General features: G+C 52.0%; 1 protein-coding gene across 1 annotated transcript in view; it reads left to right on the top strand.

Annotated features, from left to right (window-relative positions):
- LOC144721522 (F-box only protein 41-like) overlaps nucleotides 1–10,729 on the top strand; it is a 67,031-nt gene extending 56,302 nt beyond the window's left edge. Inside the window, exons 13-17 of the mRNA XM_078599195.1 lie at nucleotides 1,029–1,124; nucleotides 2,555–2,673; nucleotides 5,064–5,225; nucleotides 6,494–6,609; nucleotides 7,998–10,729. Of these exons, the coding sequence (XP_078455321.1) occupies nucleotides 1,029–1,124; nucleotides 2,555–2,673; nucleotides 5,064–5,225; nucleotides 6,494–6,609; nucleotides 7,998–8,057 (553 nt within the window). The 3' untranslated portion in view covers nucleotides 8,058–10,729. The remainder of the gene's footprint in view (nucleotides 1–1,028; nucleotides 1,125–2,554; nucleotides 2,674–5,063; nucleotides 5,226–6,493; nucleotides 6,610–7,997) is intronic.
- Nucleotides 10,730–15,045: the final 4,316 nt, after the last annotated feature.

Genomic DNA, 15,045 nt, shown 5'->3' with positions numbered 1-15,045 from the left:
GCGCGTATGGGTAGTTGGAAGAATTTCAGAACTAGTTCTGTGAAGTTATCTCCCAGGGCTCGAGATGACTGTGTGTGTTTTTTGCGAGCCTATGCTTCTCTGGATCTCTGGAAGTCTGTAAGTCCCTGTGTGGGTCTACGAGGACATTGTGAGTCTGTGGGTCTTTGTGTTAGCCTATTGGGTGTGTCAATGGGTGAATCTGTGCACCACGAAACGAGTCCATGAGTTTTGATGCGAGTCACCGGTGGCTGGGTTGAGGCCATCATCTCGCTACAAATTAGAACGTGGTATCATCTCAGGTGGACAAATCCTGGGTTCAAATCCAGATTCTCAGCACTCTAACCTGTGAGCCACCTGGTAACCTCTACTCCACGTGCGTTTTAAACTTCACTCACCACAATAAAATACTTGAAATTGCATTTCAGGAGCGCCACCCGTAACATGATAGCGACATCGCTGTATTAACGTACGGACCACGAGTGCTATCGAGGTGTACCTGCTGGTGCGCTGGTAACTTTGTCGACTTTCTTCATGTTAACTAGCAGCCCACACATTACTTGGATGTGACCCTCCCTCCCTCCCTGCGGACGTGACGTCCTGCCAGCCAGCAGGCAGCCAGCAACAACGTTCTAACATGTTGTTAATGAAGCCATGGGTCCCAGAGCTCGGTGGTGCTGGCTCGGCACTCTGACCTCTGACCCACCAGGCCACAGCCAAATACATATTTCCATTGCAACGTATTTTATTTTATAATGATGTATGCTTGTCCTCTGTCTTTGAAACCGGTTGTTTTCTATTGGGACTTCTCTACATGTGCTGTTGCGCTTGCCACGTTGACGACACAGTTCTCTCCTGCAAATGTCTTGTCCTTCCCCGCACCTCCGATTAGCACAGTAGACTACGTACGTACGTACAAATGATGACTCTGTCCTGGTCTCTCGATTTCCCCACCTCGTTAAGCAAAATGAACGTGGAAGTTGGAACGCGATCGCGTGCTCACAGCGCCGGCGCCCGTGTGCTTGTTGCAGGAGCAGCACGGACCCCGTGACTGCCCAGGGCCTGTGGTCGCTGAGCGCCGGCTGCCCGGATGTCGTCTCCCTGCAGGTGGCACCCGGCTACCCATGGTGAAGAGAGACCAGGCACACGGGGGAATACCGCACCACACACGCACCGCACGCTCAAACACACACCGCACATTCAAACACACACCGCACATTCAAACACACACTGCCCCATATGCTCAAACACACACCGCATGCTCAAACACACACCACACATTCAAACACACACTGCCCCACATGCTCAAACACACACCGCACGCTCAAACACACACTGAACCACACACTCAAACACACACCGCACATTCAAACACACACTGAACCACACGCTCAAACACACACCGCACGCTCAAACACACACCACACATTCAAACACACACTGAACCACACGCTCAAACACACACCGCACACTTAAACACACACCACACATTCAAACACACACCGCACACTCAAACATACCGCACCGCACAATGAAACACACACCGCACCACACATGTGCACCGCACACTCACACACTGCACGCTCAAACACATACTGCACCACGCACGTGCACACATAACGCTTGTAAACACACACCACCGGCACGTACACGTAATTCACACCCCTACGCCACGCACACGCTCGATAAACACGCTCAGATGTACCGCGCACGCACGCACGAGACGAGGCACACGCCGTGCACGGCCCACGCTCACGGCACACACTCACGGCCCACGCTCACGGCACACGCTCACGGCACAAGCTCACGGCACGCGCTCACGGCACACACTCACGGCACACACTCACGGCACGCGCTCACGGCCCACACTCACGGCACACACTCACGGCACACTAACGGCACGCGCTCACGGCCCACACTCACGGCACACACTCACGGCACACGCTCACGGCACGCACTCACGGCACACGCTCACGGCACGCGCTCACGGCACACGCTCACGGCACACGCTCACGGCACACCCTCACGGCACACGCTCACGGCACACGCTCACGGCACGCGCTCACGGCACACGCTCACGGCACACCCTCACGGCACACGCTCACGGCACGCGCTCACGGCACACCCTCACGGCACACGCTCACGGCACACGCTCACGGCACACCCTCACGGCACACGCTCACGGCACACGCTCACGGCACACCCTCACGGCACACGCTCACGGCACGCGCTCACGGCACACGCTCACGGCACACCCTCACGGCACACGCTCACGGCACACACTCACGGCACGCGCTCACGGCACGCGCTCACGGCACACGCTCACGGCACACGCTCACGGCACACACTCACGGCACACGCTCACGGCACGCGCTCACGGCACACACTCACGGCACACGCTCACGGCACACCCTCACGGCACACGCTCACGGCACACGCTCACGGCACACACTCACGGCCCACACTCACGGCACGCGCTCACGGCACACGCTCACGGCACAAGCTCACGGCACACGCTCACGGCACACGCCGTCCCCGGCTGCGCTCCACGTGCCAGCGCCCAGGAGGAGCTTTTCGACAACGGCTGCCTGCAGATGATCGGTCGCTGCTGGCCCAACCTGCGGGCGCTGGGGGTCGGAGGTCGCGGCTGCGACATCCAGGGCCTGGCTGCTCTCGGTGAGCACTCAAGAGCGAGCTGTGCTCTGGTTGCGTCGCTTGATTTTTAAAAAAATATCTTGTATTCCTAGATTGTATCGGGCACGACGATTGCGTGGTCTGACGTGGCAACGGCACCGCGATTGAGATGAGCGTGATTGGGCAGAACGCGTCGCGAAAAAGACGCCTTGGGATTTGGGAGTTGAGACGAAGTGGCAGCCGCTGACGTTTACCGTCGCCGCTGGGATCGTAGTTGGCGTGTGTAAAGATCCAGGCGCTCCACCACCACCACCACTCATCACACAAACACGCAAAGACAAAGATCCCCCGTTTATCCTTCAAGCAGACTGTTGGGGCATGTACTGTTGGGTGACCAACACTATGCCCGGCCGCCTTTGTCTCCCCCATGCTGATGTTTGCACACTGCGCTGGGTACTCATTTGAGGTTGAGTCGACCCTGGGGAGATCCAAAACCGGTTCAAATATTCGACACTGTTATTGGTTGTGAGCGGGAATCAAACTGGGATCGATGGGTTGGTAGCGGTGTCTTAACCACTATGCTACCACTCTTTCACACACACACATATACACTTACACACACAAAGATCGCCTGTTTAGACTTAACAGACTGTATAACAAGAGCTGTTAGCGAGCACCTATGAAGGGCGGCACGGCACACGACGGGGTGGCCAGCACCACGCCCGGCCTCCTTTGTCTCCCTAGTGCCGATGGTCACACACCGTACCAGGTATTAATTTGAGGCCGAGTCGAGCTAGGGGAAGCCCATGACCGGTTCAGATAATTATCACCGGTGGTGACCGTGAGCGGGAATCGAACTCGGGTCGCTAGGTTCGTAGCGCTGCACACACTCATTCACACACACATGTATACACACCTATGCACAACAACAACAACCGCCATTCGCCACTAAGTGGAAGTGACGTCACCACGACGCTTGTGCCAGGCCATGTGCAACTTAAGGCCACGTGAAGTGTCGAACGCCCGCTGGCAGGAGGTCACGGGGCAGACCCAGCAGGCGCCACGGGTCGACTGACTGAGATGACCGAGATGACTTGCTGATGCATCACCTGTGCCCCCTACTGTGCCAACTTGCTGTGCTTTAGCCACCCGGGGCAGGCCAGCCTAAATGTTTCTAACCGGCGAAGATGCTCCATTAGGGGGGTCCACGTTTCGCAAGCATAGAGAAGGGAGGGAATGACTGTGGCCGAGAAGACCTGAAGCTTCGTGCGGAGCGACAGACCAGGTAGCTTCCACACATCGTTACGCAACTGATGAAAAGATATTGCCGCTCGACTGATTCGGAGTGAGACCTCTGCTGTCAAACTGGAGCCGGTTATAAGCACACTGCCCAGGTATGGGAAACTCTCCACAACTGCCCCATCACCGATTGGGAGTTGTGTGGGTGGAGTGTCCGATGGTACAAATTACCCAGGCAGGTGCTTAGTTTTGGTGGAGCTGATGGTAAGGCCCCACCTCTTAGTGGCACGCTCCAGTCTCAGCAGCAGCGTCTCCAACTCCTCCTCTGAATGAGCAGCTATTACCAAATCATCGGCATACATAACATGGTTGACCAATAGGGAGCCATCCCTTGATCGCACCAGGGCATCGATCAGCCTCCCATTATATCTGTACCAAATGGAAATTCCCTCGGTACAGCTATTGAAGGCTTCACGAACTACGTGGTCAAAATAGATGTTAAATAATGTGGGAGCCAGAGGACATCCCTGTCGCACCCCAAGGTGTACAGGGAATGGCTCTGACTCCCAGCCACGTAGTTTTACCCGGGCCCGCTCACCATCATGAATGTCCTTAATGATCGTGAGCAGAGGGTCAGGGACTCCGAAAGCACTAAGAACAACCCAGAGTGCAGGCATATTCACACACACACACCCACATGCATGTGCACATCACATCACATACAAGGCACGCACGCACACACACACCTCGTTCATCCCTCGCTCTCCCAAACCCTCATCGCCCCCCTCCACTCGTCGTCTCTGCCCCCCCACCCCCTCCACTCCCCTCACCCCCCACCCCCTCCACCCCCCGCACCCCCTCCACCCCCCCCACCCCCTCCACCCCCACCACCCCCCCCACCCCCACCACCTCCCCACTCCCCCACCCCTCCACTCCCTCCACCCCCCGCACCCCCCTCCACCCCCCCACCCCCCGCACCCCATCCACCCCCCCCACCCCCCCACCCCCCCGCACCCCCTCCACCCCCACCCCCACCACCCCCCAACACCTCCACTTCCCCACCCCCCCACCCCTCCACCCTCCACCCCCCACCCCCCCACCCCTCCACCCCCCCACCCCCCCCACCCCTCCACCCCCCCCACCCCCCCACCCCCCCCACCCCCCCCCACCCCCACCCCCACCCCTCCACCCAGTGCGTAGCTGCCCCGAGCTGCGGGGGCTGGAGCTGGACCGCGTGCTGGAGCTGAGCCAGGAGGGAGCGGCGGCGCTGTGCGAGCCGCCCGGCCTGCGCCGCCTCGAGGTGCTGGCGCTCGTCTTCACGCCCGTCACGCCGCGCGCACTCCTGCACTTCTCCGGTACCCACGCCGTTCCTACCCCCCCCCCCCCGCTCCCTGATCCATGATCCTATCCCCAATACCGACACGGTTCCTACCCGACTGCCACTCCACTATTCTCCTAATATCAGAATAGGTTTTCCCCTTTTTTCTGGCAACAAAACAGGTGTTAAGATGTGAAAACACCAAACTGAAACCTTTTGCAAGGAATCATGTCTGCATTAACCACAATACTTGTGGTCAGAATGCAAACAAAAAAACACACTCTGATAATATATGCATTGTCCTTGAAACTGATTGGTCCACACCAGAGACAGCTTTCTTTTGAGCCTCGTCTCAAGACGGTGTTAGACCAGAGGACGCCAAAAGGCGTACTCATGATCCCCCTCCCTGATCCCTGATCCCTTCCCCAATCCCCGTTGCATGATTCGTGATCCACGATTCCTGATCCCCACTGCAGTGATCCATGATTGCTGATCTCTGATCCATGATGCACGATTAACGTTCCCCTCCCACCCTGCACCGTGACAACCCTCACCAATACTGACAGGATCCCTGACCCACGTTCCCCACCCCAGTAATCGAGATTATGTTTGGAAATGTTCGTCACGAGCAAAATGCCAATATGTGACACTTGGAATAATTAACATACGTACGTTGAACTTCCGTGCGTTGCCAACCTTGCTAATCGGAGGTGTGGGGGATGGACAATAAACTTAACACAAAAAGCAGATCTAAAGAAATTTTTTTTTTAATCTTGATTTAATAAAGCGCATAACTCCAGTGGCTTCCTAATATCGCAAGGAAGAGCGTTCCAGACGGCCGCAGAAGCACATCTGAAAGGAGCGAAGGCAACAGAACAAACGAGGGAGAAAAAGAAAGAAACGGTTCAAATGAGATGTAACAATCAACTTTGAAATCCACTTGGGACCCTGAATCGTGGCAATCTGTCCCGTCTCAGGGTCAGATGAATCATTGAGAGCCAGAGTATTAATGAGCTGTACATCATCGCCAGGAGGGCATAATGTCTGGCTGACAATTTTTCCGGATCGTATTTTTGAGTGTGTGCGGTGCGTGTGCAGTGTGGTTGCACGTGGCTAAGTAGCAGAGGCCACGGCCACCGTGAGCGGTTACGCTCGATGCGGCTTGCTGGATGTGGAGGTGTTTTCCGTGGGGTCGTCATCGACCTCCGGACGGACCTGGCCGGGAAAGAAACCGGGCGCTGGTCACCACCACAGGCCGTGATGGGCAGAGCTGCCCCTTTGCACCCCCCCCCCCCCCCCACACAGAGTGCTGCCCTTCGCTCAAGTCGGTGCTGGTTCACGTCGGGATATCCGACTACTTTACCGACGCCGACGACCCGGAGAGCCAGAGGCTCTACAGGGAGCTCATGGACAAGCTGCAGGTGGCGCCCGCTACACAACCCCAGCGCACGCAGTGGCCACCACGGCAACACACGCCAGCCGGGGCTCTCCGTGATTGCCGCTTCCGTGGGCTGTTCCCCGAGAGATCTCATCGGTTCCTTGGTCCCGTGACGCCACGTCCCGTAGAGCAATCGGTATAAAATGAGGGGGAATTGACAAAATAACATTGAGTTTATATCCCAAACCAGGTTGCGGGCTGAGATAGGAACCACGTGGGCCGGTGCGGAGCCGCGTGAGGCTCGGGGACGAGCAGCAGCGGCGGCCGTAGGAAACAATAAATCGGCGCACGAGCGGGGCCAACAACGACGGGCAACGAGAGGCGCTTCACAAACCCGACGACGCCGAACGTGACAAAGCGCGAGTGCGAACCTGGACGGGGGGGGGGGGGGCGTGCGGAGGCACGGGGAGCGTCACTCGTAGAGAAAGGGGGGGGGAGCGACAGCCGCTAAGGGGAGGCGAGATGGAATACGCCGGTCGTCGCAGTCTGTTTAATCTCAATCCGTCACCCGCGCGCCCCGATGGGTGGTGGCTCGCCGGGGGAAGGCTCGTTGCGTTAGCGAGACCATGTCGAGCAGGGATCCCCCGCAACCCCCACTGCCCCCATCCCTTCCCCCCTCGCCGCCCCTCCCCTCCCAGCACGAGGGGGCAGGCGCGAAGACGGACGAAGCGTAATTGCTCAGAGATCAAGCGGGGACATGACAGCCGGCACAAAACATTTGCTGTTCAGGGAAATTGAACGGTCGTTTTTTTGCGGCAGCTCCCTCGCCAGCGGTCCCGCCCGCTTTGTTGTGAGCGCCGTCTTTTATTCCAGCGGTTTGTTTTTTTTGTCGTCGCTGTTAGCTGTTAGGGTAGTTTTTTTTAGCGTTTGAAGATTTTTTTCGATTTCTACCATCGTAATAATAAGGCCGATTTTCTAGCACGCTAACATGAAACCTGCGCCTGTCAAGTAGGTGCACTGTTATAGGAACGGAGTTATTTTTTTGAGTCGTGTGTTTTGCACCGTCATTTAATCATAATTCGTATCAGTTATTTTATTTTGTTTAACACGTAGGCTTTCACAATTTTGGCTCATCGCCTGATGAAGCTGGTTGTAATCACCAGCTAAACGTCGTCCTCGAATTTTAAATGTTGTGAGTTTACTCTCCAACACACAACCGGTGTGCTGAAGTAGTAACTAATTGACACGTTTTGTTGATGTGACAAACCTTACTAATTGGCTGTGTCAGATGGTTGGCGGGTTTAACGACACATTTATATTCACGCGATCTCACCCAACAAACAGAAAAACCTTTATCGTGGATTCTTTTATTTTGTCATGATTTTTTTGTTTTGTGTGTGACCACGATTCTCTTGTGTTTGAACTGCACAGGCACTGAAGAAAAGGCCAGAACTGGCCAACGTGTTGCACATCAAGGCAGACTATGGCTGAGGGCGTTGAGGAAGCACGGAACACAATTCCTACGGGGGGGTGAAGGGAGGAATTCATCAATCGCGAGAGAAGAACCACGACGTCCATCTCGCAAAATGCGAATTCGTTTAAAATAAAAACCGTCGCGGCCAACTCGCCAACGTTGAACCAACGTTGGCATGTGGTTGCAACCTGTGGGCTAACGTTGGGTCAACGTTGGCGCGTGGTTGCAACCTTTGGGTCAACGTTGGCGCGTGGTTGGAACATTTGGATGAACGTTGGATCAACGTTGGCCCAACGTATGATACGAGCCTGCCGATTGGTGGTGTGTGTGTTAACCCGTGCCGTGCATGTTACCGTGTCAACGGGCGTCGCACAAAATCAAAGGTGCTTTGTAGTCTCGTTACCTTGATGCGTCATTACCCAGGAGCCTTTGCTCTTCCTGCAACCATGGCAACTGTTACCATCTCAAACATGGCATCCAAGCAAATTCCACGTACGAATGTTATTAATATTGTTATTATTATATTTACAGTATTATTATTGCTCCAGTATTTAGTTTGTTCCGAAGCAGAAAACGAACGTTCACACATTGTGCCTCAGATGTTTTGCAAAATGCCAAAATAGTGTTCATTCTTTAAAACTAGGTGTGAGTTTTGTTTGTAATTTATATGTGTGTGTGTGTGTTGTAATTCGGAGTGGTCAGAAAGTTTTGAGAAAACTAGATATCGTTTTGTACTTTCATCGATAGATGTAGTGGCAGCTTGGCGAGGAGGCCTTCACTCAGCGGCCAATTGACCAGCAAGAAGGGCCTGGGTTCGATCCCCGTCTCGGAGACCTTCATGTGGTAAAGTTTGCGTATCGTGTCCCTCTTCTGCATGGGTTGCCTTCGTGCTCACCCGTTTCTTCTCACAGCAAACACACACAAAAATAACTACAATGCAGAACGTTCCAGTGCTGGAAAATGTACACTGTAAATGACTCAATTGGGATTCCGCACAGCAGCAACATCGCCCCCTACTGTGGAAACTTGGCAACATCAACCCCTACTCCCGAGACGTATTGAGACTTTCAAGGGTAAACAAGGATAGTGATGATAGCCGCAGATTTTAGTTTTGCTTAATCGTGGTACAGCTGATGCTGTGTTAAATACACACAGATAAATTCAAACATTAAATAATCCTGACTTATTTTGAATTTGGGGTGAATCGATGCGCATCGTTTAATATAGGTGGTCCTTAAGGTCAGGATGCACGCGTCGAATCGCCTGTGTAAGGCATCGGTGTTTTACAATTTGTTGACGCTGCGAGTGATATGTTCATGCCCAACCCGTTAACCACCAGAGGCGCTCCTACTCACTACAGGCGCTACGATTTTCGTGTTGCATTTTATAGTTTTGTATCAAAATAGGACGCATATCTAACAGAGAGAGTCCTTGCAAATTAACGTCGCCACTGGCAGTGGTTCAAGCAAGCCTGATTCTGCTTTTGAGACGGTGTATGTCACAATCAGACGACTGTGTGTCTGATAGGATGTGTAAAAACTTGTATTTATTTGGTGAAGGGATGGATATGCGAAGGAGGCTATTGTCTGCCCGTTCATTGGTCGACATCGAGCCATGTTAAGTAGCTACATAGAATCATAAAAAACTAAATCTGGACTAACTTTAACACATGAATTTGGCAAACCACTGGAATACGCCGTAATGAATCGTCCTGCCAATAATGCCACCGTCTCATCCTCAAAACGAATGACCTCCCTTGTATATGTAACTCATGATTTATGCATATGCATTGTACATATATACATAGAGACGTATTTCCGTATTGAATGTAAAAGAAACGCATCCAGTGTTTTACTCCATCGCACACTCAAGCACTTTACATCGCAGTGTCTGCAGTGGTCGTGGCTTACGTGGCGTGCAAAGAAATGTTTTTAAAATATATATATTAAATAGTATGTGCTCAAAGGGGAATGCAACCAACGCACACACTCACTCGCGCACTTACAACACAGGGTGCTCGAACGCAAACATAAACTCTTGCGAAAAATCGGGACTCAGCATTTTGTTGTGCCGTTCGAGAACGCCAACCGCTGTACCCGTGTGCCCGTGGTCACACTCCGGACGACCGCGGACACACGCTGCTCGGGTTCCCCCCAGGATCACACCCTCTTGCCGAGGTGACACCCGAGTCAGCACGCCAAACGTTGTGCGTGCGGTTTGTGAACCGTTGGGTCCCCTTAGCCAGCCGCTGCCCGCGGGAGCTGGCGGGAGGGTAGGGAAGAAGCGATGGCAGCGAGGGGTTGGTGGTGGCCGTGGTGGTGGTGGTGGCATCAACGGCTACGTCCATGATAACATCTAGGTCAGGGGTCGGCAGCCGCGTGCGGCTCTGTAAGGACTACTTCGTGACAGTTATTAGGGACCCATCGACTCGTATTCACGTTCATCGGCGGCTCCTGAAATATTGCGTTATTTTACCGAATTCGAAAAAAAATATGTTGTTTGCTGACCCCCCGATCTCGATGTCATAATCAATACGTCAACAGCCACGAGTTGCCCAGTAGACATGGAACGTTGGGCCAACGTCGGTATGTGGTTGGAACCGGTGGCCCAACGTCGAGCCAACGTTACACGTTTACAGGGCGGTTTCAATGCTCACAAATGTAATTAAAATCACATTTTTGTCCATCAACAGGGAAACTTTGGGCAGGTTTTTTTTGTTACTTTTTGGGTCTCATCAGCCGAATGTGACCCGTTGAACAATTACTGATGGGTTGCCTGGTGTCGCAGGGGAGAGGACTCCAGGAAGACTGTGTAAACATTGTTCCAGAAAGCCACGAGGCTGATGGATTACATTGTTTTTTGATTGTTTGGGCTTACGGTGAAACTGAGCAAATAATCGAACAGTCGGGTCAATATATCTTCCCTTTCTCTCTGCTGTGAAGAAGGGCCAGTGTCTGAAACGTCAGGCTACTATATATTTGTTCTCTTAGGTTTTTTCGGTAAAGTCACGTAGGTAAAATAAATAAATAAACAATAATAAAAATATACTAGAAATAATAATAGAAATAAAATAATAAATCACGACGTTTCGGAGGCAACACAAGTCTCCGTCATCAGGTGGGACCGTCACAGCTGAATTTACTGTATTAAGTGACTGTATTAAGTACAGTAAATTCAGCTGTGACGGTCCCACCTGATGACGGAGACTTGTGTTGCCTCCGAAACGTCGTGATTTATGATTTTATTTCTTTTATTATTTCCACCATATATTATTATTTATTTATTATTATTTACTTTTACTTACGTGACTTTACCGAAATAACCTAAGAGTATGAATCCTTGCAGTCACGAAAGCTTCAAATCTAGAAATATATATTTGTTTCTATGATAAGGCAGTGTTAATGACGAATGTGGTGAGTTCTGAGTCTCACCTGGCTACTAGATGAAATATGCACCAACAATTGAAAAACATTCAAATAAATCATGCACAATTTTACCCATACATTTATACACAGCCGGATGTAATTGAATATATAACACGCTGTCGTGGTGGATTATGGTAAATAAATGTATTATAATAATACTGTGAGAAATATGAAATGGGAGTCTTCAGCACTTTAAAAATAAACTACCGTTTAGTCCATGAACCGATGGGCCTTCTGAAACAGTGCATCCACAATACTTGCATGCATATGATGGCTCTTGCCTATAAGATTTGAACTCTCAATGAAAGTCAAGGAAAATCACAGTTACTTTAAAAAAAGAAAACCCTTTACAACTGCTAAAAAGCATAATCCCATTCGGCAGACAGCCTGAACAAGCATATTCGAGCAGCAGCCGTTCATGCCGACTCAAATTCACTGCTAATATAATTCACCGTGGAGATGAAATCAGTTCATGTGCAGTTGACGGAATCATTGATAACATCGCAGGGACGCAAGTAATGGCACCGGCTTTGGGAGGCCTTCATTCAGCAGCAGATTTATCACGGACAAAGATGATCCTGTAATAATGATTCAAGATGTGTGTACGAAACTTTGAATTGTCTCTCAACCACCTGCATCTTTAGATATGTTTTGGAGTGTGAGAACCCAGCGGCGATTAGTGCTCATGGCCCCACTGCGCTGATGATACTCGCGAGAGAAGTGTGATCTGCGTTGTTGTTGTTGTTGTGGCTTGGCCAGGTCAGGGTTCCACCGGCTCTCCCTCAAGTGAGGAGCGGACGTGCGCTCACGCGATGTGGTTGCTGCGTTTCGTGGCTTGTCCGGCTTCGTTAGCAAGCTTTGTCTCTTTGCGCCGTGCTCATGAAAGTGCCAAAAAGTGTCTTAGTGTGCAATCGCCGCTTGAGATTGGTTAATTTCTGCATATTAAACTTGCCATCGCTCGCAACGACTCTCTTTCTCTCTCTCCCTACCCGAGACACAAAACTACTGCTTACACAGCCTCTTGCGGTTGTACTGCTGTGGTGGCTCTACGATGCGTGGGTGGGTTGTACCAGGGGGTCGGCAATAACGAGCAGAGCCATTGTTTTTTTCGAATTCGGTATAATACCGCAATATTTAAAGAGCCGCGGTGCACGTGAACACGAGAACGGTGGTTCCTTGATAAGTAACGGTCACGAAGCGGTCATTAAAAGAGCCGCAGGTTGTCGACCTCTGGGTTGTGCCGTGCGTCGTTCGGCACGATGTCCGACGTTTCGTTTCAGGTCCACATGCTGTCAGCCCACCATCATCTTCCGACGTGGAATGGTAAAAAGAATGACGATCACTTCATAGGAAGGCTGCATAAAGTTGGTCGTTCTCTCAACAAACCAGCCGTGATGTGTTTTTGGGTTGTGTGTTATTCTGCACGATGTCCCACGTTTCGTGTCAGGTCTCGGAGAAGTTCCAAATGTCAACGTTTTCCTAACATAAAATAGATAACAGCACAATTGGAATTATTTCAAATCCTGGTAAGGGATTGACTCGGTCCATCATCCCCTCGGGGTAAATAAACTAAGTATCATTTTGTGCAAAAGTCAACTGGTTGTCGTATGGATATACTTACTCCTGCCATAGGAATGTGGAATTTCCATCACTAGTTGAGGGTTGTAAACGAAAGATGAGCACCGTCTCAATACTCGTTCAGCAGGAAATCACTTCGACTCGTTTTTAAAACGAACATGCTGCAAAATAATTGGGAACGGAATGGGCATGATCTTGTCGGATCTCAGAAGCTAAGCAGATTTGAGCCTGCCTCGTGCTCGGATTGGATACAAAGCATGGTCATAGGCTGCTGCTGCGAGGCTATGTTGTGGGCAATTCACTACAATCCACAGTTGTACCGTACTCCTATGCTCTATCGTCCTATGCGCTCCCTCTCCCCTTTCACCAACGCATATTACCAGCGTGGTGAATTATGGTCACCCTCTCGCCACGGGTTCGTGACACCCTCATCGAACAGTGGATTGACACACACACAAAATAACAATAACAAAACAACCACGAACAATCTGCCCCCGTCTCACAACATCGCCGAAGGCTACGATGGGAGTCCCTAAACAGCATTCACGATCCACCGTGAGTCGCTCAAATATCCTCACCCATGTCCCCTCTCTCTCTCTCTGTATCCATCTCCATCATCAAAGAGATGCGGGCAGGAAGCGCCCACGTCGCGACCACGCTCTTCAAACGTCCCACGTGCATTCACTGACTGTCTCCTCCAGATACTGATGAGCCAACGTCTTAAAAAAAAAGACAAGACAACCCATCAAGGTGAACAGACATCTCACCAAATCAACCACCCGTGTCCCACCCAGCTCCTCTATCGAACCACATGCACCCCCTCCTCTTCCACCGTCCTCTCAGCATCTCCCCATGTCCCTCTGTCCATTCACAAATTGATGCCCCCCCCTCCCCACTTCGTTGTGAGGAGGCGGACACGCTGTCGGATATTGGCGCAACAATTTCGTTTCAGAAGTTCTTGTCTCGGCTTGTCCGATCACCTCGGCGCACAAAACGCAGGCGAGTGGATCATTAACCGAGGGGGACCCGCGGCACCATCAGAGGGGCCCACCGTTTAGGAAGTTGGCCACTGCGCGCCCCGTAAAACATTAACCGGGATCGTGGCCCAGTGGCGGGCAATTCCCCCCTTGCGTGGCCCAGACAAAGGGGGGCTCCTGTCAGCGCTGGTGGATGGAGTGGGTCTCACTCCGTCTGGCTTGATGGATCCATTACAAGTACTGTACATCTCACGGAGAGGGTCCTTGCCTTATCAGCATCTGGCAGGCCACCGGCATTGCACAGGTTTCGTCGCGAGCGTGACTTGCGCTGCTGCTGCTGACAACGACGACGAGAGAGACACCCGCTTGCCGAAACCGTCCCGGAGTTAGTTTGATTGCGCTGAAGCAATGCTGCTGAAAAGCGACGCACTCGCAGAAGGCCGTGCCGCCGATGGGATTGTGTAAAAAATAAACTTTGTTTTTGAATGTGGAGAGGCGAAGTACATGAAGGGGTCGTGTTGTCTTCTTGTTTGTTTTCTTTACGGGTGCCGGAGGGCGTTCGCTGTTGCCCTCTGTAGCTCTCCGGTGCGTTCATGGGGTGTACCTGGATTCAACCGAATTGAGTTCAGTTCTCGAAGAGGCCCCCAACACGCGGAGCGAAACGTCGGACACTATGTCGAAAAACACGCGGTACACCCTGAAGATACATCGGAGATCTGTGATAGGTTCATTGTTTGGCCTTACAGCCCGCGGGCTTCAAATCACGATTGTTACCAATGTACTTACTAATTTGCCTATCCTTTGATGTTAACCTTTTATATCCTGTATAGGAGAGAGGTGGCGCAGTGGTTAGCGTTAATTATGAACCTGGAGACCTGAGTTAGATCCCCGGTCACGGCTAACATCAGTGGTGATATCTGAACTAGTCTTGCAGGCCTCCCTTCAACCTGCACAGACCAGCGTGGTGAAGTATGGTCAAACAGGCCTCATCACCAACACGGCGTGGGAGGGAGGCCTTCATCCAG

This window comes from Lampetra planeri, chromosome 12, assembly GCF_965212315.1.
Source record: "Lampetra planeri chromosome 12, kcLamPlan1.2.h2, whole genome shotgun sequence".
Taxonomy (NCBI): domain Eukaryota; kingdom Metazoa; phylum Chordata; class Hyperoartia; order Petromyzontiformes; family Petromyzontidae; genus Lampetra; species Lampetra planeri.
This window is presented reverse-complemented; position numbering and strand designations above follow the sequence as displayed.